This window comes from Hipposideros armiger, unplaced genomic scaffold, assembly GCF_001890085.2.
Source record: "Hipposideros armiger isolate ML-2016 unplaced genomic scaffold, ASM189008v1 scaffold_257, whole genome shotgun sequence".
NCBI classification, from domain to species: domain Eukaryota; kingdom Metazoa; phylum Chordata; class Mammalia; order Chiroptera; family Hipposideridae; genus Hipposideros; species Hipposideros armiger.
Genome location: NW_017731607.1, coordinates 733,093 through 759,318, shown reverse-complemented (window position 1 = coordinate 759,318; position 26,226 = coordinate 733,093). Strand labels below are relative to the sequence as shown.

Sequence of the window (26,226 nt, the reverse complement as noted above, 5' to 3'; positions counted from 1 at the left end):
TACTGCCATTACCTCAGCAAGGTTTAGCAATGGGTGGGGTTTTCACGCTCTCAGGAAATGCAAGTTAGCAGTAATCTATATTTTATATTTTCATAAAATGCCATGAATTAGAATGAATCCCTACTAAAAATTATTTTAAAATTTCAAGGATTACCTTTCTGTCCTCCCCTTTTTTTTGAGATACGCATTATCAGTATGTATTTCATGTCTCCATGCATTTTAAATACAATGTCAGGTTCAATTTGTCTTTTTAATTTGTGTTTGTTCACATAATTACATTGCTTTTTATAATTAATTAGATTCCTCAAATCCTATCTTATGTGAGAAATATGGGAATGTTCCCAAGCACCCTCACTTAGATGCTAATATAATGCGTCCTTTCTTAAAACTAATGTATGATTGTGCGTTTCTGCTTCTCATGCTGGATAACAAAACCTTACTGAAGCTTCAGGAAAAAATAAAACAAAACGTTATCTATTGAATTATATTCAAACTTACAATTTTCCTGGTTTGCAGAGTTTTCTTAATATTATACTGTCTTCCCTTTTTTAAAAACCCACTTCTCCCACATCAAGAATGAGTTTGTTAGGAGTACTTTGAGTTTGCTGATAAGTCTGAAGTTAAAATGATCATTTTAGGGTAGTAGAACAATGATAATTGTGTCTATTGTGTTTTCTCCAAAAGGATGTTGATCCATTTATATAAATAAATAACAGAATGGTTTGAGCTACCACATGATTTTATATTCAGATGATCTCTTTTAGAGACGTTCTCTTCCTTTCCTTATTTCTCTTCAGCTAATTGTAATCCTGATTAATAAAGCTTTAAATCTGCAGAGTTTTGGGAAGTAACTGGAAGTAGGATAGTAGGTCATGTGCAGTGACTGAAGGGATGGATGGAGCTGAAGGGACGGAGAGGCACAGGGGTGCCTACCTCTGTGTTTTTATTGGAGGTAGAGATGAGACCAGAAACCACTGTTTGTTTTTCCACATTGGATTTGGATATAAGGATGTGAAAGATATTTTACAGGCTGATGTGTTATTATTAATTGTTACCCAAATCTGATTTCTCCATGAATTTCTGATAGCGATTTGGATGGAGGAAGCCATGCCTGAGACTACGGTAGATATTTACAATTACAGGTTTTCTTCTAAATATATAAATCTATGATAAAATATTATTAAAGCTATGCGAGCGCATAATAAAACAAAACACTGTTCTAGAAATAATATCCTCCTGGTGAGAATCTTGTGAAAAAAATTTTGACCCTCAACTAAAAATTAATCTTTGGTAAAATGTGAGAAAATGGAAACCACAGTTCATTCTCAAATACTTTAATTTTATATTTCTTTAAGTTTTAAATATTTATTTAATTTTACATTTCGAGCATCCTGTTAAGAGTTTTGCAAGTTCTTGCAATTATCTCTTACCTGTCCCCACCCCTTTTAAAAAACATGAAAAACTAAACAAGAGTATGTTTTTTCAATGTAAAGTCAAATTAGTATACTAATCATTTTTTGCCATATCCATGTCGGTCATTTTCAAAAACTTGATTAGCTATACTGCCAAAAGATACTTCTGATTGAGTGATTCAGAGAAATGTCAATAGTGCGATACTATTCATCAAGGCATCTTAATATAATGACATGTAAACCTAAGTATATAATGAAAAGATACAGAATATAGCAATGACCAAATGCACAGATTTAAGTTTAAACATTTAATTCTGTCTCACAGTAACCAAGTTTGACCTGTTTGTTTCTTATGTTTCTTTTAATAGAATGTAATTCCTTTTCGACCTTCAATTCAGTTCCAAGGTCTCCAAGGGGTGAGTACTCTTATTGATTTAGCAAGAAAATCTATTTTTCTTACACACATATTTAATTCTTAAATTTGTTTTCATTTGTGCCTCTTAATATACTGTCACTCATTTTGTGAACTTGGTGACTAAACATAAATTTCTGACACTTTTAAGACACTTGAATTCTCTTCTTGATTTATTTAAAAAATAATTCAGATATACTTCAGAGTCCTTTTTTCCAAATCATGGGAAATTACGTTTTTTAATCTTTTTATTGAAGTATAACATAGATCAAAGTACTATGAGAATATGTTTTGTTTACCACAATTAAGTCACAAGGAATTCTTAATTTCAGGAAAGTTATAATTATGTGATTGTTGTTTCTATTAAACTTTTGCAAGCTGTTGACTTAATTTCTTAGATTGTACATACTAGGCAATGAAATGTATAAACAGAAAATTGAGTTTCCAGTACACAGAATAAATAAAATGTTATGTCTATTTTATTGCTGCATTTAAAAACATAATAAATGATAATTCCGAATAAAATGCACCTGTGAATTTTGTGTTTATGAAAGATGACAAGCTTTACAGTAATGTCAGTATTATTTAATTATTACTATTAATATTAATAAATAGACTCACTCCTTCACTGAAATTAATATTCATTTCTGAATTTGTCTCTATGTGCTGGTTATAGTATGAAGAGTTGGAATATCTGTAAATGGATTTTAAAACTATAAAGATAAACTGAGGGTGAAGATTATACTTGTCCTTACTATAGAGCTACATACTTGTGACTTTGCATCATGTCACAAAATGCAAAAATTCAATGTAAATAAATACAGCCCTTCTAAACTTTGTAACTTGAAAACATTCCAAAAAAGTGATTAATTATTATCCTTCAATACCAACTAGGAGTACTTTTAAATCTGTGTAGTACTCACTTGAAGGAGATGTTTGTGTGTGGATGTCAGAGCTTTTCTACATGATATCTTTACGAAGTCCTTTTTTTTCTTCCCCAGTTACTGAGTGTTCATGAGTGGGATCCTAATTGAAATAAGCATTCTCCTAAAATTTTTTTTACAGCTATTTGGGTAGCCTTTTTAGCTCATGCTGACTCTGTGCAAGGTATTAGTTTCAGTTGTTCACTCAAGGCTTCTTGAGTTTTCTGGGAAATGTTAATGGCAATAATATCTGAAGGGATGTTCCAGAGGCGGCAGGCCTAAGTCCCTGAGCCCTGGAGGGCTCCATGGAGTCAGTAAAGGGTTGTCTGGGAGGAGAGGGTAAGACCTAGGAGAGGAGAGTAAGGTTTGAGCTGCTTTTCCCTCACCAGCAGCTGGCACCTTGTTGGGACTCTGCTTCTTCCCCTTAAATTCTCTCTTTCTCCCAGTTGATACGTGGAGACCAGGCCAATGCAAGTGAAGGACATTTTCTGAGGGGTTCTTAGGAGGCACCAGGTTAGACTGAATAATGAGGAACCAACCTGTGCAGGCTTTCAAACGCTTGGTTCAGACACATGCCGCTTTTAGCAGTCTTAAAAGGAATATGGTTTTCTCTGGCATGCCAATGTCCCCCAGGCCACGGGCACCATTGTAAAGCAGGCAATTTATATTTGAGACTGTGGACATCCTTTTCTGAATTCTCCTACCTACTTCCCCCAAGCTTTCCTGTCTCAGGTGTCCAAGCTTCCCCAGTTTATCTTTGCAAGCTCCATTCTCTTCCTACTCCATCCTTGCCCGAGTATAGTTCACTGTTAAAAGTAACTTAAATATAAATGACTGATAGCTTCTTTAAATCTTAATGGGTGTTTCAATTTTAACAGATAAGCTTTTTAACGCAAATGCATTGTTGTTGGATAGTAGACAAGAAGGTGGAGGGGCTGGTGGGAAGGAAGCTGCAACTGAGGGCTATGGAATACTTGGCCCCACCTTGCTTACTCTGGGTTCTGTCTCCTTGACCCCCACCCCCACCGCAGTCCCTTTTTTATTATTCTAACTGGGAACAAAATATATGGACTCAGCATTGTTTCAGAGCCTGCAGCTGCATTCCATCCACCCCTCCCCCCTTTGCCGAGCTCTCTCTCACCAGCCCTTTGGGACTTAGTAAAAACAAAGAGTCATTACAAGGGAGAGAGTGGGTTGGCACAGCCCACAGGGAATATGCAGAGACCCAAATGTGAGGGTCTTCTGTACAATGCTTCTCTGTTTTTCTCGAGAGCAGTGATCATTTAACATTGCCGGTGCTGATTGCTTTAGAAACCCTGAAGGAGTATGCTTACAAAGTTTTCCTATGTGGAAAATGTTTAGGACTTTAAAATGGAAGGTTTCAATTTAGATTTTCCACAAAAGACACTTTTTCTTACTGAGAATTTTAGTTGTCTTTTAATACAGTGTTTCAAAAACTTTGAAAGTTTTCCTAGAAAGGATTTGGCAAATCTTAACAGATTTACAGTTTTACATCAAATGTGATTGGAAATATATAATTATCATGCTAATGTCATATGTAGACATATTTGAAGTATAACCGAAGTATTGTTTAAATATCATTTTAAAAGTAAACATTTAGTGTTAAAATTATATCCCATTTCCCTGATGCTAAGCACTGCATGGTTATGCTGTTCCTTGTTACTAATTACAGGATTTTTCCCCCTCAGTAATGTCTTTAGAAGGTCAGAATTTGGGCCTTGGCAGGTTAGCTTTTAAGCATATTTACTTTTGTGCCTGAACATGTTCTCATAGGTTGAAATTTTCTTCTAAATAAATGCAGGCTGGAACATTAAACAAAGTATAGCAGTATGCTGTTAAAGAGTAAAAAAAAAAAAATCTGAGAATCATTAATTACCTGGATTTTTATCATCGCAGTTGGGCAGCAGCTTTTATAGCATAAAAAATGTAAATTGTATCCTTAACAATTCATTTTATCCCTTTGCCTTAGTGGAAGAGGGTGCTCCGGAAATTGAATGGTAATGGTGGCATTTTATAAAAGGATTCAGAAAGAGGAGGGAATATCAATAGGAGCAGTTGATTGTGATTTCTAAACTCATGAATATCAGGAGCTGCATAAATCAGCCAAAAATGCCTTGCTGGTTTTGAAGAGTATGGGTCAACCAGTTATCCTCACAGTTGTAATCTATCCCTAAGCTACTCCTGACTGAAGGTTTTCTAGATTTTCCATTTCTATAGGCCATTCTAATTGAACAGAAAAGGTAGCTGGTAAGAGTCACGTGGGCTACAGTACTGAAGTGTTCAAGTTACAACAGAGAGATGTACTGGTCTAATGCGCCTGGTTTCCAAAAGCCACATCTTCATTGTCAGGGAAGCTTTATACACATCAAAATACTAGTTCTTTCTCTTATATTTTAACTGGATAATGAATATGTGGCAGGTGAAAATTTTATCAAAAAGTGTGTTCCAATGAAGTTTTAAAAACTAAACCCTGTATTTTTATGTTTTGAAAGTTTCTTGTCTAAAGCCATAGTGATTGGACTCAGCTGTAAACTACACTCTAGGTCTCCACACCACCGCCAGGGGAAAGTCCTCCGCACTATTACTGCACAGCGTTAAAAGGAGAGGTGCTCAAAGCAGGTTAGCTCAGTATTTTCAAGTCATGGCAGTTGTTGCTGATGCAGTTATCTACTAAAATAACTTTTTCACAGTAAACTATAAACAGGTATCTAATCAATAGATGTGCTAATAGGTTTATTCCGCAAGTTTCTTATTTATTGCACATTTCTTTCAGCCCTTACTAGCGCCAGATACTTCGCTAAGTGCTTAGTGTACAAAGATACAGGAATGGGTAAGACATGGGATCCGCCTTCAGGGCACTGGGAGCCTGCCAAACACAATCAGACTAATACTCAGAAAAGAATTAATAATGTAGGACTTAATCGAGAATGCTCCACTGGGAACTTCTGTGGAAACAGGACTGTCAGGATCAAGGCTTCTATGCGTATTTCTGATTGGAATGAATGAGCGCTTTAAACAGAGGTTTCTTGAGATGTAAAATATTATATCCTGGTGATAGGTATGTAAAACTCCAGAAGGCCTGTTAAAACCGTGTACGCACACATACACAAAAAGGTAGATCTGTGGTATGTTTATAATTCAGATAAAATCTGAAATGGCAAGGTTTCCTCCAGCAAATAAGGGCCACATCTCTGGTGTGTGGTGGCTTTGCAGAGTGGACTTGCCTGCAGCCCCAGGGACTCGAAGTCAGGGACTGATTAACCCAGGACACTGAGAAGCAGTGTTAACTTTCTCACAGTAAATGGGATTCCAGACACCAGTATTAACTCAGTACTTGTTACAAGACTGTCATTCCAAAATTCTTTGTAATTTAATTGCTTGCTTCAGACTCAGCAATCCCAGAGGCTTGAGAAAATAGAAGTTGGTTTTGCATATATCATTTAGAAATTATTTTTATGAAAAGGACTGAAAATAGAAAATATTTTCTTTAAGTTCTACAGAGTGTCTCCTGTAAAATACCGAGTCACACACTTTTCCAAGAATAAACAAGGACTAGCCAGCCAAACAAGTTTTAAATGTATGTCTTCCTAAAAGGCACAGTGACTTGAAGACTTAATCAGCATTTAAATGCTAACTTTAAAGGCCTGAACAGTGCTATAAAACTCATGCAGTGGAGTCATTAGATCTAAAGAACCAGAGGTTGGATTTTCCTTCTCTCTCTCTCTCTTTTTTTTAACTTCCAAATTTCGCACAGCATTCAGAAATTTTTAAAAATTATTTATTTTCTTTTGGAGGGCTGGGGAGAAGATTGGACCTGAAAAACTAAATTATATGGTATTTGAAATTAGTAGGCACTTTCAGCCCACCTGCAAATGCTTCCTGCAGACTACCCTTCTCTAACCTGCTTGATACCTGGGAAGCAAAGATAACTATCGGCTTGAAACAGCAGCAGAGATAAAAATAAATCCCCAACACTGCCATTCCTTCTCAGATGATATGCCTGCACTCCGCCTGCTTTCCCTGCTGTTTCTGGGTTGGCTAGCCCGCTGGTATTGCCAACAGTTGTGTTTAGCCAGTCTGCTCAAAGGTTCCTGACTAACAGCTACCTTTATACACTCAGCTCTGAGTGTAATTAATACTAGAAAGATGTTAAATTATATCCTTTTGTAATGGTAGTTCTGTTTTCATGTTTTACTATTACAGTGGTTGACATGGATAGATACCATTTTAATATTTGCATTGAATCATGACTCTAACCACATATTAATTTACAAGGGATTAATACAAAAGTAAATGACCTAATTTGAAAAAAATATTTAACTTTGACATGTAGCAAAGATTATATTATATATTATAATTTTATGTATAATATATAACATGTAATTATTTATATATATATATATATATATATATATATATATATATATATATATAAAATCTCATATTTGGCCAGAGGAATAGGCTGACATTCTTGAAACTCATATTTTCTCAAATAGTAATTGAATCATAGTTTGAAGCTATTTAAATCGACCAACTTCTATATTTTATGTTGCCCTCACGTCTGCCCTCTTTTTCTTTTTGGTTAAGAACTAGCTGCGGAGGGGTGGTTTCCAAATAAGGAGGGCAGTGAGCTAAAGTCACCATCCGTGTCTTCACACTGGCCAGGTACCATTGTAGGCACCAGTTGACACAAAGGGGACCCAGCCCACCCCTTGCCCTGGAAGAGTGCAGAATGGTGGAGGATGGCAGAGTGACTTTCTGTGTTTGTGGTGCCTGAGAAAACTGGCTCAAAGTACGCGCTGACCACAGCCTCACACAGGCTCCAGCATGAGGACAGGCCTCCCGAAACATGATCAGGAACAGGAGTTGAAGGCAAAATCGTCCTGCTCTGTCCTTCACCAAACTGGTCACTTTGGAAAGTGGGATCGGAACTATGATTGAAATCTGAAGCTGCCACAAATACCATCAATTGCATTCTTAGCAATGAGCTAAACGTACCGTCTTCATTCAGTAAGCACTTATGAATACTCACTGTGTACCAGGCACTGCAGTAGACAATGTATAGACAGAGGTAAATAGGACCTTGAAATACCAGCTGTTGTTCCTAACTGACATCATCTATTTGTCAATAAAATCCACCACTGATGGTTTTGCTTTTTTGTTTCCCACCCAAAACAAACTTGTGAAATTGAGTCGTTTATGTTACACACATTGTCACTTTCATATCACTCACTTATTTAAGCTTGGAAAATAATACTTTATCATTCCGTAACACCTGTGCTTCTTATAGCTAAACCAACCCTAAATTTGAACCATGAACATTATTTAAATATCCTTTGACCTCTTGCTATATGTAAGGCCCTATCCTAGGCACACAAGATGAGCTTTATAAGAGCTTTCTTCAAAAGAAAAGTAAAAATTTAAAGCAGGAAAAACAATTTAACAGAATATGTCCAAGCCTAGATCTTGTTTCAAACAGTATTTAATACACCCACACAAAAATGCTATATGTCATTGATTTCAAGGTGTGTTTCCGTTTTAACATTGTACGTCTTTGAAATTGGAATGCATCTCATCCGTGACATCTTAGTATTATGTCATAGCTTGTCAGCATTTTATATTAGGCAGTGGTACATAGAATCGTGAATAGTCTTGTGATTACTGGCATCTTAGATTCAATAAACTACATACAGCAATGCAGGGGAAGTACTTAGAGAGTTCCTATGTTCTGCAGTAAGACCTCACCAAAATAGAATCTTTTCAAAAGTTTTATTTCCTGACCCCACTCTTGACTAGCTTGCTTGTTAGCCCAATATGTTAGATAACCTGGAGAATTTACAGGGAAGGTATATTTTTATAACCATTCTTGAATTGTGATTTAAACTTGGTGAAGAAACAAGAGTATGGAATTAAAATGTCCTCAAATTTGTTTTTAGGCTAAAAACCTTAACTTGCAAAAGTGTAACCTGTTTTGGAAACAAAGTTAGAAGAAAAGAGTTTTACTGACTTAAAGACTTAAAAAGCCCACCCACAGTCTTGCTTCGAAGCTAATGAGTGCGCCTTTATCAGGCTAGGAATTTTCAAAACTCTGGCCTTATAATTTGTACTATATTTAGCATAAATGCACAATTAACCTATTCTATTATTTTGTATATAGATTCTAATTATTTTTCAATAATTACAGCTAAAATTTATTAAATACTTTATGCTAAGATCCCTATATAAGCACTTTACATTTATTCTTCTCATTTAATCCTCACAGGAATGCTATAAAGCAGATACTCCTTTTTTGCTGATGTGCAGACTATGGCTGTGAAGTAAAATTACTTATTGCAGTTCACGCAATTAGTGAGTGAAGGAAAGAGCCTGCACTCAAATCTAGGCATCAGATTCCAGAGCCTGTTCTCTTTACTACACGGATCCACCTGCCTATAATAAATGTTCAGTGAGCATTTTATTCATTCTCACATTCACATAAATATTTGTTGAGCACCTCCCCAACTAGCAAAGGGAAGGATGGTCAGGAAGGTCTCAGAGAAGAAGTAATGTTTGAGCTGAGGTTTCAAGGATTACCAGGAGTTGGCAGATCAAAGGAGAAAAATGCTTTTCAGGCCTATAATTCAGCATCAGCAAAGTGGTTAAACAGGTGTGGCAAATGTTCCCACCTTTTAAGGAATTTGAATTTCACCTTGGAGATCAGTGCTTCTTATCTATAAAATCTCCCTGGGGGTCTATGATGAGGTCCAGAAATCTGGGTTCACTACGATAAAAAAAAAAAAAAGATAAAAATATCATATGTTTAGGTATATGGACATTCTTTTCTCAGGAGAAGGTTCTTAACTACCATCATTTTCTTAAAGGGACCTCTGACCTCCCCAATAGGGAGTAGATACAGTAGATGCTTTCAAACACATTTAGAAACAATTCATAATAAGAAAAAACATTTTATTTTGTTTCTTCAAATGAGTTTCACAGCACAAAATTTATCCCCATCAGGGTACTCTTAATATTTTCTATTCTATTTCATTTTAAAGGAATCCTGGTCACAATCCACTAAATTAATGCCATGACCTTCCAAGGGTCAGAATCTGTGATTTGAAAAACACTTCAGGAGATTATCATCTATGTATTTAAAAATGTTTAGCCAGGGAGTCATGTAGTCATGCTTGCATTTTACCGTGCTTATCCAGTAGCTACCTGGCCTCAGTTATTCCTTATTCATGGGAAGGAAGGAAAGGGAGGAGTCAAGGATGGCTCCACATTGATAGTGAGCATTTGGTTGGATGCTGAGGCCATTATTCAAGATCTGAAATAGATGACAGAACAGATTAAGGCAGGAGAAATGGGGTGTGTTTGGTTTAGGACTTGCTGTACATGAGGTGTCCAGATAATATGCTGTACCTCATTCTATCAGGATGGAGCTGTCTAGGAGGCATTGGCATTTAGGGATTTGGAACAAAAGGATTTTCAAGAAGGAGCTCCAAAGAACATTTTATAGGATTTAATTATACTTGGAAGTCCAGCAGTGAAAAGAAAAAAATGTGTCTTTACAGGTGTAATTCTGGTATGAAGCTATATTTAAAGATTGCTTTTTTCAACTGTCAAGAATACTTATTTACTTGTGAACACCTTTGAGTGTTGGTACTTTAAGTTACTGACATTTAGGGAATTTGAAGCTCCTTTTGCCAAATTTTGTTCACACTAGTTGAGAACAATGGCAGGCTAATAGAGATAAACTGTGGCGTGCTGACTCAGTGGGAAAGGACACAACAGCAAAAGGCAGCGATTTAGACCGCTGTACAACATGGCAGTGAAAACTTTAAGTAGGTAGACGACTGCATGTGATATGACACTCATTTTTATATAGTATAATAACAGGCAGAATCAAACAATATAGTGTGTGTATACACACATGTGAAAAAAGCATTAAAAATAACCAAAACAATGATAGTCACAAAAATTAGAATAGTTGTTCCCTCTGATAGAGACAGGCAGGCAGAAGGGGTAGGAGAGAAGCAGATGGGTAGATATATTATTGCTGATGTTCTGTTTCTTAAGTTGGACAGTGAGTTTACAGGTGTTCATTAAGTCGTCAAGCTTCATAACTATCACACCGTATTTTGTAGAAAAAAATATTACATAAATTAGAGTTTGTTCTCATTATGATTAACTTTAAATATAATCTGTCATCTTCATGGGTTTAAATGAGAAAAACCAGAACATGTTTCAATAGATGCCACAAAGGCATTTGATAAAAAATCAGTATTTAAAATTTAGGTAAGTGGGGAGTAGGAAGAATTCTTCCTTAACATGACGAAAAATATCTTTGCCAAACTAATAGCCAGTTACCATACTTAGTGATAAGACAATAGAAATATCCTTATACATGTTAGCAGCAAAATACACCTGCTCACTTATCATCTCCATAGTTTAACATTGTTCTGAGAATGGTCAGTAATGTCATGAAAAGGAAATGAAATCAAAGCTATGGATAATAGATAAGTGGGGGCAAATGTGCCAGTATCTGCAGACAGTCCAAGTATACCAGGTTAAAAACTATAAGAACTTATAAGATTTCTTCAGTAAGGCGGTCTGTTTAAAAATCGCTGGCCCAATAGTGGGAAGGCAGAATGAAGAGAAGTTTCTTTTAAAATGGGAGAAATAGCAAAATGGTTGTACACTGATGAGAATGATGTACATATATAGATACCACATAAAAGAGAGATCATGTAATACTTCTCTTTCTCTGATTTATTTCACTTAGCATAATGCCCTCAAGATCTATTAATGGTCCTTTACCTATTCATCTACAGAGGGACATTTAGGTTTCCATACCTTGGCTATTGTTAAAAAAGAAATGCTGCAGTGAATATAGGGGTGCAGATTGTTTTCAAATTAGTGCTTTCATTTCCTTTGAATAATACCCAGAAGTGGAATTGATAGATTATATGGTAGTTCTATTTTTAATTTTGTGAGGAATCTCCATTCTGTTTTCCATAGTGGCTGCACCAATTTACATTCTCACCAACAGTGCACAAAGTTTCCCTTTTCTCCACATTCTTGCCAAAACTTGTTATTTCTTGTCCTTTTGATGATAGCCATTTTAACAGGTGCGAGGTAATATCTCATTGTGGTTTTGATTTTCATTTTCCTGATGATTAATGGTGTAGAAAATGCTTTCATGTACCAGTTGGCCATCTGTATGTCTTTAGAAAAATGCCTTTTCAGATCCTGTGGCCATTTTTAAATTGGATTATTTGGTTTTATTGCTAAGAATTGTATGAGTCCTGTATATATTTTGGATATTAGCCCCTTAGCAGGTACAAATGATTATGTAAATATAACATGCCAAAATTTATGGGATGCAGCAAAGGCAGGTCTAAGAGGGCAGCTAATAGTGATAAATGCCTACCTCAAGAAACAAAATATGTCTTTAGTAAACAACCTAACTTTATACATGAAGGAACTAAAAAATGAACAAATGAAGCCCAAAATTCGTAGAAGGAAGGAAATAACAAAGCTTAGAGAACAAATAAATGAAATAGAAACTAAAAAGACTGTAGAAAAGAAAAATGAATGAAACCAAGAGCTGGGTGTTTTTTTTTTGTTTTTTTTTTTAAGCTGAGCCATCCTGCCACCTGTTGCAGCTCAGCTCCAGGACTCGAACCGCTGTTGTTCAGAGTTCGCACTCTTGAGCGAGCTCTTAACCTACTGAGCCACTCGCCGGCCCCAACAGAGCTGGTTTTTTGAAAGGATAAACAAAATTGACAAACCATTAGCTAGATTCACCAAGGGAAAAAAAAAGAGAGAAGACTCAAATAAAACCAGAAATCAAAGACATGTTCCAACTGATATCACAGAAATACAAAGGATCATAAGTGACTACTGTGAACAATTGTATACTAACAAATTGGATGAGCTAGAAGAAATCTATAAATTCCTAGAAACATACCACCTACCAACATTGAATCAGTAATTAAAAAACCTCCCAACAAATCAAAAACCTCCCAGTAAACAAGTTTATAGCCCGATGACTTCATTGGTGAATTCTACCAAGCATTCAAAGAAGAATTAATGCCATTCTGCCTCAAGCTCTTCCAAAAAATACAAGAGGCTTGAACTCTTCTAAACTCATTTTATGAGGCCAGAATTACCCTGATACTAAAACCAGACAAGTGTGCCACAAGAAAAGATAAGCCAATATCCCTGATGAACATAGATGCAAAAATCTTCAACAAAATATTAGCAAACCAAATTCAGCAATACAGTGAACGGAGCATACATCATGATGAAGTGGGATTTATTCCAGGGATACAAGATGGTTTTTAACATCTGCAAAATAGTGATATACTGCATTAACAAAATGAAGGATAAATATCATATGATCATCTCAATAGATGCAGAAAAAGCATTAGACAAAATTCAACATCCATTTATGATAAAAACTGAACAAGGTATAGACCGAATACTCTTCAACATAATTAAGGCCATTTATATGACAAACCCACAGCTAACATCATACTCAACAGTGAAAAGCTGAAAGCCTTTCCATTAAGATCAGGAACAAGACAAGGATGCGCACTCTTGCCACTTTTATTCAGCATACTTTTGGAAGTCCTAGCCAGAGCAATCATACAAGAAAAAGAAATAAAAGGCATTCAAATTGGAAAGGAAGAAGTGAAACTGTCACTACTTGCAGATGAACTGATATTATATATAGAAAACGCTAAAGACTCCATCCATCAAAAACTGTTAGAACTAATAAATGAATTCAGTAAAGTTGCAGGATACAAAATTAATACACAAAAATCATTTGTGTTTCTGCACACTAATAATGAACTATCAGAAAAAGAAATTAAGGAAACAGTCCGATTTCAGTTGTATCAAAAAGAATAAAAATACCTAGGAAATAAATTTAAGCAAGGTAAAAACCTGTATATTGAAAGCCATTATACTGATTTAAAAATAAATAACACAAATATAAATCCACAAAGAAAATATGAAATGCTATATACCAAAATGTCGTAAATGATGATTTAGTGATACACTATAAATACATCTATATATTTGTTAATCTATATTTCCTAATTGTTCTAATTACATAAAAGAAATTTTTTGAGATGCCAAATTTAAGTATGTAAAGAATCCAGGAGAAAGGCTGCATATGCAAGGTTTAAAAAATAGGGTGACAAGGAAAATAGAGAAAGCAGGTCTTAGAAGTTATCTATAGCTAGACACCAGCTAAATATCTTGCTAGTCAACTACTTTATAAAGTTGCTTTGTCACCTATCAGTGGAGAAAGAAAGTTTTCTCCCCATCTGCGATCTTTCTCCCAAGCAGAAGGAACGTACAGGCAGAGTTGCTGGTGTTATCAATGGCGTGGGAGGGGAGGCCACTTTCCTTTCTAACAGTTGACATTTGGGAGCAGTGGTATTGTGAAGTGTCCTGGGGATGGGTCGGGTCTAGAAAGGACAGATTATGGGAATGAAAAGTAGTAGCTGAATTTAAAAAGATAAGGTTCTTAGGGAGCTTCAGGTAATAAAACTCAAAATGCCATAGAGAACTGATTGGCCCGTGTTGGTACTAAAGCAGCCATAGGAAAAGGGCAGTCTTTTATGATACTTAAAAGGCTTCGTGTTTAATAATCACTCAGTTATATTTGGGATATCTTATTTTAGAGTGAGAATACAAGGCATAGCCTGTATGGATGAATGTATTACTACTCTACTAATCACTAAGAAATTCTTTCTAAGGACTGAATGCCTTTTAGTTTTCTCTTAATCTAATTGTGTTGGCAATTCATTAAAGTCCATCTTCACAGGTTAGGAAGGAAGGAAGGGTACTTGAGGGTGTTCTATTTCCACTAAACAGTAAGATGATACTGACTTATATTCCCATAGCTGTTTGAGAGTTTTCTGTTTGGCTTTAAAGAAAAACTTTGTACTAGGGATGTTTGGTATTTATTTTGTTTTGTTTTGTTTTGTTTTGTAAGGAAGATAGTGTTCTGTTCCTTCCTCAGAGAATTTGACAAATAAGATAATTATGAATTAGGATTAATTTTAGATAGTTTTATAGCATTTCACAACTTCTGATTCTGTAAATATATATATATGTATAATTTTTTTCAAAAATATTTAAGGTGATTAAGTCATGAAGGGCAAATGTCAGTGATAAATTCTAATTATTTTTTAAAGCAGACTTTATTGTTTTTCTGATAGAAAAACAAATCAGAGCACGTTTGAGAGTTGTGAAAAGCACATACAAGAATAAAGATGAATAATAAATGTCCCTAACAGCAAAAAACAGTTCGTGTTGGATTTCTTCTAGTCTATTTTTCATATTCACACATACCTTTTAAAAAGTTGCATTCATAGTGTATTTACTGCTTTTTAAATATCCTGCCCTTTTCATTTAACATATATCATGAGAATTTTCCTATGCGATTAAATAGAAAAGTTCCTTTTAAATAGCTACCTAACAATACATTTTATGGATACTCTAGCATTTGTTTAGCCATCTCCTATTACTTATATAATTTCTATATAACACTAATGGTATGAAGAATATCCTTGTGTGTAAATCTTTATTCCCATTTCTAATTATTTCTTCAGGCTAGATTCCTAGATGTGGAATAATGAGGTCGGAAAGTATGAATGCTTTTAAAGTTATTGATAACTGTCCCAGTTGCCCACCTGACTGCCACCCTTACCTTCAGCCCCACCCTCAGAAAGCTACTGCTGCTATTTCCATAGCTGTTTTCAAGTGTCTTTCATGAGGCATTTCCCCTGGCCAATACTGAATACCTGTTTTCTTTTAATTTCAAAATTAATCATTTGATAATGTTTAAAAACTGACAGTGTGATTTGTTTGATAATATCTGGCATGGATAAGATACTACAATATGAAGTACTGACAAATATCTTGCTGTCTCCATCGGATATTGCTAGGAGTGGATCTGAATTTTTCATTTCTTTACTTGTTAATTCCACTATAATGGGGAGAAGTTTTTATTTTAGTAATTCATGGACTTTCTTTGAAATGATTACTCTATTTCTCAATGTTTTTAAAAATAATTATTTTTCTAACTTTTCACATATTTTGCTATTTTGCCATTTCTCTTTGTCATTGTTGATGATCCTAATAATTTAGTGCTTGTAAGTTTCCACTCTCATCTTTAGATACCTGTCTTCCTTCTCATCTTTAGATACAAGAACATTACAAACTTCTCATGAAGCCTAGTGATATAGATACCTTTTTTTATGGGGCAATAAAGTGGTATTGGCAAGAGGATAAAATATTTTGCTACCTCTACAGTTTCATTATTCTGGAGGAACCCTGGTGTGTGTGGTTCTGCCTGGTAACAGAATGCAATAACTATCTAAAAGAAATCAAGCAAATGTTTTGTGATGTGAATTATCCAAATGCAGTAGTTACCTTAGTTGCTTAAAATGTAAATCATTGCCCTTCTTTGCCAACAAATCTTTTTCTCTATTTGAAGACATACTAGTAAGTTTGATGGCTTTGCTAACAGCCCAAGCATACTATGCTTAAAAATGAATCTTTTTAGTTTTATATTTCTTACAGTCATTAATTAATTGATCTGAGAGACTTGATAGGCCCTTTTATTTGCGTCAGGTCAGCCAAGTCTTTTAGGAATCAGAACTGCAGTTTCTAATTTAGTTCTTGGTACACTGTGTACATCAACAACCTTATACATGTAAAATCAGAAATAGTTTTATTTCCTTTATAGTCTTAAAGGGAATTAGCAAGTGAAAACTGAATAGAAATAAATTTTATGAAATGAATCTTACCTCAGAAATGTATTTTCAGGAAAGAGATCTATAAAAATTAAAATATTGTAGGGTTTGACACAGAAGAAAAACCCCACAAACTTTAAAATATTGTTTGTATTTATGAAGATTGAATGCTTTAAAGTCACAAAGTTGTGGTTCCCATGAGAACCCTTAATTCTATTTCTTTATTTCTTTGTTGTGTTGTAGCTAGTATCTGGGGCTCTCTGGGGCTCTGACGGCAGCATAGTTTTTTATGGATAGGGCACTTGGGAAGCCGTGTTTGCTACCCTTCTAGAGTAGCAGCAGGCATCTGTAATTTTTCAGCTTTCCACGGGCACCTGTTGTGACTGATTTATTCTTGTATCTTATCTCTCTGTACTTTGAGTTTGGAACAATTAGAAATATTATTGTTAGTCTTTTGGTTGTTGATTTTCCCAGATAGCTTTTTTGGCTTCTATTTATGCTAGCACTTAAGTTTTGACCTTGAAGGTTTCTAACCCCTTACTTTTGTAAAGCTTTCAAAAATAAGTATTCAAGGATTCAAAATAAGTATTGTCAACTTTTGATTACCCACAGGGCACTTACTGCCAGTCCTTCATCATTTGAAAATTACTTTAACATCAGACTCATCCTTATGTTGAGGAAGGAAGGCATGTATGTGTTTGAATCAAAGAGGCCGAAATCAGAGTGGGAGCTCCCTAGCATTGTCTTCACATCATCGGAGCAAACATTTTTGGACACATACTACATGCCAGACAATGTGCCAAGTACCTTAAATGGGCTATCTTTTTAAAACTTCACAACAACCATATGAGGTAGTATCATTATCCACATCATACTGACGAGGACACTGAGGATTAAAGAGGTCAAGTTACTTGCCCAAAGTAACACAGATAATCGATTCTGGAGCCAGAGTTGGAAAGCGGGCAGGCAGTTTGCTGCAGAGCCTATGCTCTAGCACACTAGATGTGTTCTGTTTGCGCTGTTCCCTTTTCACCTGTGGACAAGAACTCTCACTTTTTCCTTCTCAAACCATTGAGGGAGACCCAACTTTGAACTGGAAGTACAAAGGGATCCAATAATAAAGAAAGCATTTTAAAAAGGAAAGAGAACAAGGCAGCAGGACACCATTTCCTATCTTTGATATCTTTCAAGTATCTGGCATTAATTAGCATTTTTTAAAAGGCACATGAGCTCATATTTTGTACACGATCTTTTGTATTTGTCATTTAAGATGTGACCAAAATTTAATTAATCAAATTATATTCCCCAGATACTGTCCATCTTGTGGCTGTTTCTCTTTCCTTAGCATAGAGCCCTGGTTTTCTATCTTTGGTCCCCAGAGTCTGGGGATTCTGTGATATTACCACAGTGGACTGCCTCCTCAGTCCCAGTCAGTCACTCGTCATCCCTTTCCTCAACCAAGGCATCTCTGACTCTATTTGTAATATATTCTGGGTTTCCCCATAAGATTTATTTTGAAAATGTTATTATGTAGCTTAAAAAAAGGTTTCATATTATTGATGTTGAAAAACAAGAAGAGTTGAATATACTTCTAAATCTATATGGAAATAGTCTTCAGACTTAAATATTTATGTTATTGAATTTACAAATTTTTATGGTAACATTGATTGGGTTTGGGTGAAACCATGTGTTTTGCAAAATCTAGGGCCTGGTTCACTTTTAGCAACTTAATTTTGAGGATTCACATTTGTCAAATACCAGTCTCTCTCCTAGACTTAAACAACTGTTGCTGACTGCCATGCATGAATTCTATTCCCACCCTTGTTTCGCCAGCAGTTCCTCCTGGCATAATACAGAAAGCTTTTTTCGAGACTCCAAGAGAGTAAGAAAAAGACAAGATTAGCAATGAATTTGGAAATTGACATACATATTGAAGATTTTTTTTCCTTGTAGAATTCAGGTTTGGGCTTTGTTTCTGAGAAACAAATCATTTTTAAAACAAAATTCTGCTTCCTGCTTGACCAGGAGAATTACTAAATTTAGAATTATTTAGTGTGGTCTCCCTAAATCCTTTAAAATACAAAGTGGTTTTAAAGATGCTGGATCATATTTTCAAGTGGAATTTGGTGAGGCCAGAGCATTCTGTGATGTTTAATAAAGATGAAGATGCTTTTTAAAAAGAAAAACTTATGAATTAAAGTTCTAGAAACCCAAGAAGCCACTTGGCCTAAGTTTTGGGGCTAAACATAGCACAAGAGAGGTCAGAAACGATCTCATCCTGATGTTTGTACCACACGGCAAGCAGCTGTGTGGGATTATTTTTTCTCCTTTCATTTTGTTATTTATTTTGGCCTCCTCTGGGGAGACCTGGTTTTCCATGGACTCTTAAGTGATTTATTTCAGATACATCTCTAATTTTTCAGCATCCTTAGCATAAAACAACTTCTGAGTGAACTGAATCTAGTCCCAAATTTCTTCAGATACATACAGTAAATATTTACTGTGTTCCAGATATGTGTGAAAATAAGACCATGGCCCTTGCCCCCGAAGAACTCAAAGCCTGGTGGGGAGGAAGACATGTAACCAGGTACTTGGTATGCAGTGAGTGCAGGCAGCAGTAGAAGTGGGCCCAAGAGGCTGTGGGAGCCCTGAGGAGGGCTTTATAAACCCACCTCTGGGGAAGGAGAGGCTCCCTGAGGGAAGGGCTCCTGAGATGTCTTAAATAAAGGCCAAATGAGCACCAGCCAAGACAGAAAGTGGAAACATCAAATACAAGTGCAGAGTGAGGCCCAGGTCTATTGCCAAGGAACCATCCTGTCCTATTGGGGAGCTTAGACTGTATGGTAGATATGTAGGAGGGAGCCATGTGGAAATAAGTAACTCTCGGGACTGACATGGTCAGACTAGCATTTTATGAGACTAGTTTTGGCAGCTGAATGATTAGAGGATCGGGTTGAGAACAGGCAAAAGTGGAGGCCAAAAGACAAGGTGTCCAAGCAACAGGTGTTATTGAGCCAAAGCAAATGAGGGAGATGAGGACATGCATTTGAGAGATAATGTAGGAAATAAAAGCAGTAGGGCTTGTGATTATCTGGATGTTGAGGGGTGTTCAGTGGTGTGAGAGAATAGCCAAGGTCAACTTCCCAGGATGCCAGTAACATCAATAACTAAATGAATGGTGATCTATTGACTGGGTGGTAGACAGTGTGGGATGGTGGGCAGATTTAGGGATAGATGTGAATTCTTTTCTTTATAAATATTGATTCTATGGCATATACTTACATTTTAGAAGGGACTGGTTAATAAAATGAAAATGAAAAGCAGTTTTATTAAAAGAGTTATACAACTCTATGGGAGGTTTTAATTTTAGCTGTCAGAGAAAGGACGTAGTTTAGCCATGAAGTTTGAATAAACTTCTCAGATTCTCTCGTGGCTCTCATTTTTCTTCTAAAAGCTACTTTGGCATTTATATCAGTTTTGCAGTCATTTTTAAATACAGATTTTCTATTACTTTCATGCTCCATAGTTTGTAATATCTTTTCTCTGATACAGTATCTCTATTATCTGCTATTTGCATCTTTCCCCTGCCAATAACTGTCATCTCCCCTTTTTTCCTGGAAATACTCAGTTACCAATCAGCTATACCCAGCCACCTGGTCTTTTCTAAATAATTTTTAGCCATGAAGCTGCAGAATGAGTCATAACAAAACTCACTTTGAAGCCCCTTTTTAGCTGGTGAAACCAGCATTGGTCATTTGTACTTCAGTGCACTTAGCTAGTATGGATTCAGTTACATTAAGGTACTCATCATCATATTCAAGATTACACACACACACACACACACACACACACACACACACACCGTCTTTTAGGGGAAAACGCATTGGTGACATCCTTGAATTCCCTCTTTCATTACTCATATTCAATAGGAATCCTGCTGCCTCTCTCTACCTGCAAAATATATCCCAAATCTCTCCACCGGGTCCCCATCTCCTGGTTCAAGCCACCGTCATCCCACTCCTGGATTTCTACACATATGTGCCACAATGGCAGGAATCTTTGTCAGTGTTATTTATTAATGTGCCACAGAAACTGGAACAGTGCACCTGACACAGTAGTCACTCAGTTAATATTTATGTTATAAATGAATTAAGTGAACAAATGCATCAATCAACGTCATCTTACTGGACACACCAATATTTAGAATACTGATTTTGATTTTATACTAAGAGATCCAAAACAAGGCTTTTTTTTTTTATAGTTTCAGTTATATAGCACCTTGGGTATATTTGACTTTTAAAAATTAGCAGTTTACTTCCATAGATGTTATTGCATATTTGTAACCAATTAAAATTAGTTTTGAAATGTTGGCATCAGTGGTTTCCCCAGTATGGCCATAACTTCGAAAGAATACATTAGGAACGAGAATGCAATTTTCAGAAATGATTTTTCTAATAAGACCATCATAGCCCATGGAAGTAACAGAACTAAGAAAGCTCAGTATTGGCCTACTCTACCATTACATCGAGAACTTTTAAAGAAATTCTAATACTGGATCTAAAGAAATTATGTGAAGAATAATAAGGAAAGCTATTCTCCTTTACTTTTTTTTCCTTAATATACATCTTGCTAAAGAGGAAAAATGCAAGGAAGTATATGGACTTATTTTGTCCTGAATTATACGTATCAATTGCTACACAGCCTGAATTTTTTGGATAACTGCCAGTATTTTTTGTGCTAGGTATATTTAGCATTTTGCACTAATCTCTGCAGTAAAGTATCATGTGGAAATTTCAGATGTTTCCAGCATGTGTGGGATCCTCTCCACCCCCTGCCATTCCATGTCAGTAGGAATGTTTAGCTCTTATCAATTTCTCTAATACTACTTAGCGTTTTCTATTGACAGTGAAAGACTCCCTGCCCTCACTACTCCCCCACACCTACCCGACATTGGTTTCCACATCTGGGCTGATCTGAGAGGCTTTTTTCTTTCCTTTCTTAAACCCATAATGCTAGGCCTAAAGTCATAACTGCAGCTCTAGTTTGAAAAATAGGACTTGCGACTTTCAGGTTGAGGTTTCTGTTTTCTGTTCTGATTCTAGATTATGTATTCTGCCCCTAAACCCTGGAACCTGAACAGTACATGCAAATACATTTCTCGAGCTAAACTGAGTTTTCTAGATTGTTAGGAAGTCACAGAATCATTAAGAGCCTGGAAAGGATTTAAGGATAACAGAGAATGCTCATGTTTAAGTGTTTGTAGCAACCTTTATGTCTCAGCTAAGAAAATAGTTTACATATAGTAAAATAATACATATATTAGTCAAATAATATTAAGAAACAGACTGGTCTCCTGAGATATCAGAGGAATGGAGGAAGTGGATTCTGAAGTCATACAAGTTGGGAAACTACTATTCAGTATGAAAGGACCTATAGCAAAGAAAGTCGTTTTGTTTAACCTGGCATTTCCCAAATTTGAGGATAGAACTCCTTTTTTTCATATAAGGAAACTTTCAGTGTACTCTGGAAATATTGGCAGAAAGAAAGCAGGCACTTTAGTTCTAGTCCTGGCTCAGGCTGTAACCAACATTTTTTCATTCATTCAACAAACATGTATGGAATAACTTTGGTGCCACACGCTATTCAAGATGCTAGTGATATATACATGGAACAAACCAGACAGAGGCCTCCATCCTTCCAAGGACTATATTCTAGTCAGCGGGGATAAACACAATAAACATAATCCGTAAGGAGTACAGGTACTAAGTGTTAGACAAACATGGAGCAGGGTCAGGGGAATCAGGAGTACTAGGGTTGCAATTTTAAATACAGCCATAACCTTGAAAAAGTCACTGAGCCTCTCTATGCTCCTATTCTATAAAATGAAGAACTTCAACTAGATGATCTCAAAAGACCTGTCAGCACTATGGGTCTGCATTGAGGACCAAGAGTTATCCTATCAAACTGGTACTGTTGGGTTGTGAGCATCTTATCAAGTGTTGAAGGTGACCTTAGCCGAAAAGATTGGGTATTAAAATTCATAGAATTACTGTCAAAGAAAAGCTTCTGTAAGTTTAAATAATTTGTAATACCTACAGAAGAACAAAGCATTTATTTTAAATAAATGGAGAAAAAAAAAACTTGGATGGTTCTATTTTTAATCTAGTTTGTACCTCAATCCAATACTGAGCAGAAAGTATTTGACTTAAGGTAAGAAACCTCGGCAGTGAAGGTCCCAGTGGCTTTTCAGCCATGTCAGCACACCCATGTAAGAAACTGGCAGCAGTGTGCACACTGCATTTCTGCCCTACTTCCTTATATAAATAGGAGGTCCGTGACTTGATGTTGAAATGACCTTTCAGACAGTACTCCATTGCCACATGCCTGAGCCTGTATCTCAGAATAATTAGAAGCTTTGACTTAGACAGCTTGGTATACAGTGTTTATGTTAATTATAAATGTCTGAAAGTTTCCTGAAACTTTTTCTTCATAGCTTTTTATCAAAGACAGACTGGAGTTTGGGAGGAGGGTTGTGGATTGTGGTCCTAAATCTTTGATTTTTCAGTCTCTCATTTTTGGAATGAAAATTAAAATCTACTTTTCCAGTTGCCCAGAACATAGTGGTATATTTTTATATTCCTCATCTTGAATAAGAAGTGGTTTGGAATCATAGTTTTTGATACTTTTTAAATGATAGTTCACTCCTAAGGCATTTAGCTAAAAATTTCAAGTAGATGATGGATTCCTAAATATAAAGACATTCCCACTGACCTATGGGAAATGCTTAAAATACAATAATATTGAGAAGTTCCTATCACACAAAGGGATGCTCTTCCAAGTTTGCTTCTAAATCAGACCTCAGAATTTCTTTTCCCATGGTGGTTAGCCCAGTCCCCAGAGCCTGCCAATAACAGTCATTTCATTTCATCTCCCCTTCTTCATATTCCGTAAATTCAAAGGCCAGTTTACAAGAAAATGCTTTGTAACCATTCTAAAAGAAAAGACTGACTCCTATTTCATTATCTAGACAATCTATAGAATAGGCTCCTATATAAGAGATGAATGATAAATATTCACAAGTTCCTCTGAAGTCTATCTCTGAAATGGCTCACTTATCACCCTTGATTAGACAAGGTCTCAGATCCCACCTTAGCTGTGGCCTTCAGCAGCCCCACAGGCTCTGTTCCACTCTGAGGTCCCCTTGGCTTAGTTCTGAAGCCCCCACCCCAAACCCCACCCCACCTGCCCTAATTGTCATACACAGCCTGCTATTTCCACTAAGTCCCCTGCTTTATTGCCCATGGGGCCAAACTGTTACGCAGACTTACCAGCTATAAACGTAAGTGCTCCTTTGTACATCTATTTCATTCTTAAGAGTATATTTAGATATGGATACAATTAAAATTTGTATCTAATTTGTACCATCTTCAGGAAATTAGATACGCTATATCTATAGACCATGTCATTTAAGCTTTTGAAATTTTAAAGACTTTAAAGATTGTTTGGCGAAATCTTGCTCTCAGACCTTTTACAGGAAAAGCCCGAGATTAGGTCAGTCTATACCATCCACATTGCTGTTGTTCTGAAAACAACTGAGGAAAAGTGATGTAGCAACTCAGAATACCATATTCCCTCATCATTCCGTAACCTCCACCCCCCAGCACAGCTCCATAGCTGGAAAAAACCCCATGATATGCATGATATGCATTTGGTTTCCCAAATGAATACGGCGTGCCCCGATGCCTGCCTCTGCCACCATCCCCACATTGCTCACACTCCCACCCACAGAGTGGGACTGGGTAGAAGAGTGCTGAGAAGCCCTGCGGCCATTCTCCATCATACTACCTTTCTTGCACAGAACTGAGGACAAAGCTTGTTTGTCACTGACCTTAACATGTGTGGTATATGTAAGAATAAGGAGGAATGGCAGGGATTACAAGCACTCTTCAGATAAGTGTTACTCTGTTTTGTTTTGTTTTTTTTTTAAGTTGAAAACTATCTAGTCTTTTCTCGTTGTTATTGCCATTGAAGTTTTTGGAACTTACTAGGGGAACAATTCTCAGACTGTCACTACAAAGATTCACTTTCTTTATCGTGAAGTGATTCTTTCTCATTTTGAGTTCATTCAAAGTAATTAGTACTCTTCAAGACCTCCTTTTTAAAAATGGATATCTAAAGTAGGCATTCCAAAAGAAGTACTTTTTTATAACTGCTCTTAATCCATTTGTTTATTTGTTGGCTTTGTTAAAGGAGTTAAAATTACTCCTTTTCGTTTGAAATAATATGGGTACTTTTATTTCTTTAAAGATACCATTTTTCTCTCCACTTTATTAATTTTCAGAAGTCAGTGAAGTCAGGATTCTCTGACTTCTCTTCTAAGGGACTGACCTACTTCATAGTTTGAAATTCATAGTTTCTCAACCTGGGCCCACTGACATTTTAGACTAAGTGATTCTTTGGGTGTGTGTGTGGGGCGGGGTGCTGTCCTGATGTATGCTTACAGACAGAATAAATTAAGACTTCTTCACAAAGTTCCAGCATTTTAGAAAGAACTTTAGGGCCCCAAAAATATAATTTATAGAGTAGATAACAAATGTAGAAGCTTGTTACTCTAGGACTTGGAAGTAATTTAAAATAGGGAGCCAATGATAGTCAAATTCATGGATGATAGAGGCTCTATGGGCTATTGTCTAATATTCAACATCTTTGGTTGAAATTTGGCCTTTCAAGCTCTACATGAGTCTTTTGAATCTCCTTTTCAAAGGAGAGTCTTTGACTTCTTATTTCTTCTCCTTGTTCATTCTTTCAGCAAACATTTATTGCATGTCTACTATGTGCTAGACACTGCAAATTATTTCCCTTATTACCTGGCTTTACTTTTTTAGGGGTGGGGTATGGGTTGGAATTGGTGGCTCCAAATTCATTTCTGTAGGTCAAAGGTTAGGAGCTTTTTAAAATGAGCAAGTCAGAGTTGCAGGGTGTCCTACAGGGCCAAGCAGAGGTCGTACACGATTATGCCTTCTAGCACATTCATGCGTGTATGAGTGTGTGTATACACACTCACACAGCAGCCAGTTAGCTCTGAGTCTTATTGATCTTCCAGTCGTGAAAAGGACAGATTTGTGGGAGAAGAATGAGAATTATAAAATACTTTCCCTTCCCTATTTGTCTAATAAATTACCAAGACTCTGTATTTGGGGACTGGAGAGCAGGATCTCATATTTTACATTCATGCCAACTTATCCTTTTTGTAATTATCACCATGGTGGCCCTTGCATACCCAAGGGAAGAAAGGTCTCAGGAGCTGAAAAGGGTGGAGAGGTTGAAAGACAGTGAGGAGGTTCCAGTTCATTTGTTCACAGACGTTTCTGAGCCTCTACCACGTGCCAGGAAAATGTGCCCCGTGCAGGGGCTCATTCATCTAGCACAGGCAGCCCTGTCCCTTCACTCACGGACAGGGTTTCCCATCTGGTAGAGAAATCAGACTTGGAGCAAGAGCATAGAGGACAACTGCCTGTTTCCATGTCACCTGTGGCTCGGCCTTGGAGTGCTCTGCAGAATCATCTCTGTAGGCTGCTAAGCCTGTCCTGTCAACATGAGGGAAGTCAGGGAATCACAGGGCAGAGAGAAACACCCAACTGCTTTCTGTTGTGAATATAATTACAGCATTCACCTTATGCTGCTAGTTATTTTACACACAC

General features: G+C 36.4%; 1 protein-coding gene across 4 annotated transcripts in view; it reads left to right on the top strand.

Annotated features, from left to right (window-relative positions):
- The window catches only part of ELL2 (elongation factor for RNA polymerase II 2), a 71,797-nt gene that overhangs the window by 15,988 nt on the left and 29,583 nt on the right, over nt 1–26,226 (top strand). For all 4 annotated transcript variants that reach the window (XM_019656278.1, XM_019656277.1, XM_019656276.1 and 1 more), the window contains one exon: nt 1,781–1,828. In XM_019656278.1, the coding sequence (XP_019511823.1) occupies nt 1,781–1,828 (48 nt within the window). The remainder of the gene's footprint in view (nt 1–1,780; nt 1,829–26,226) is intronic.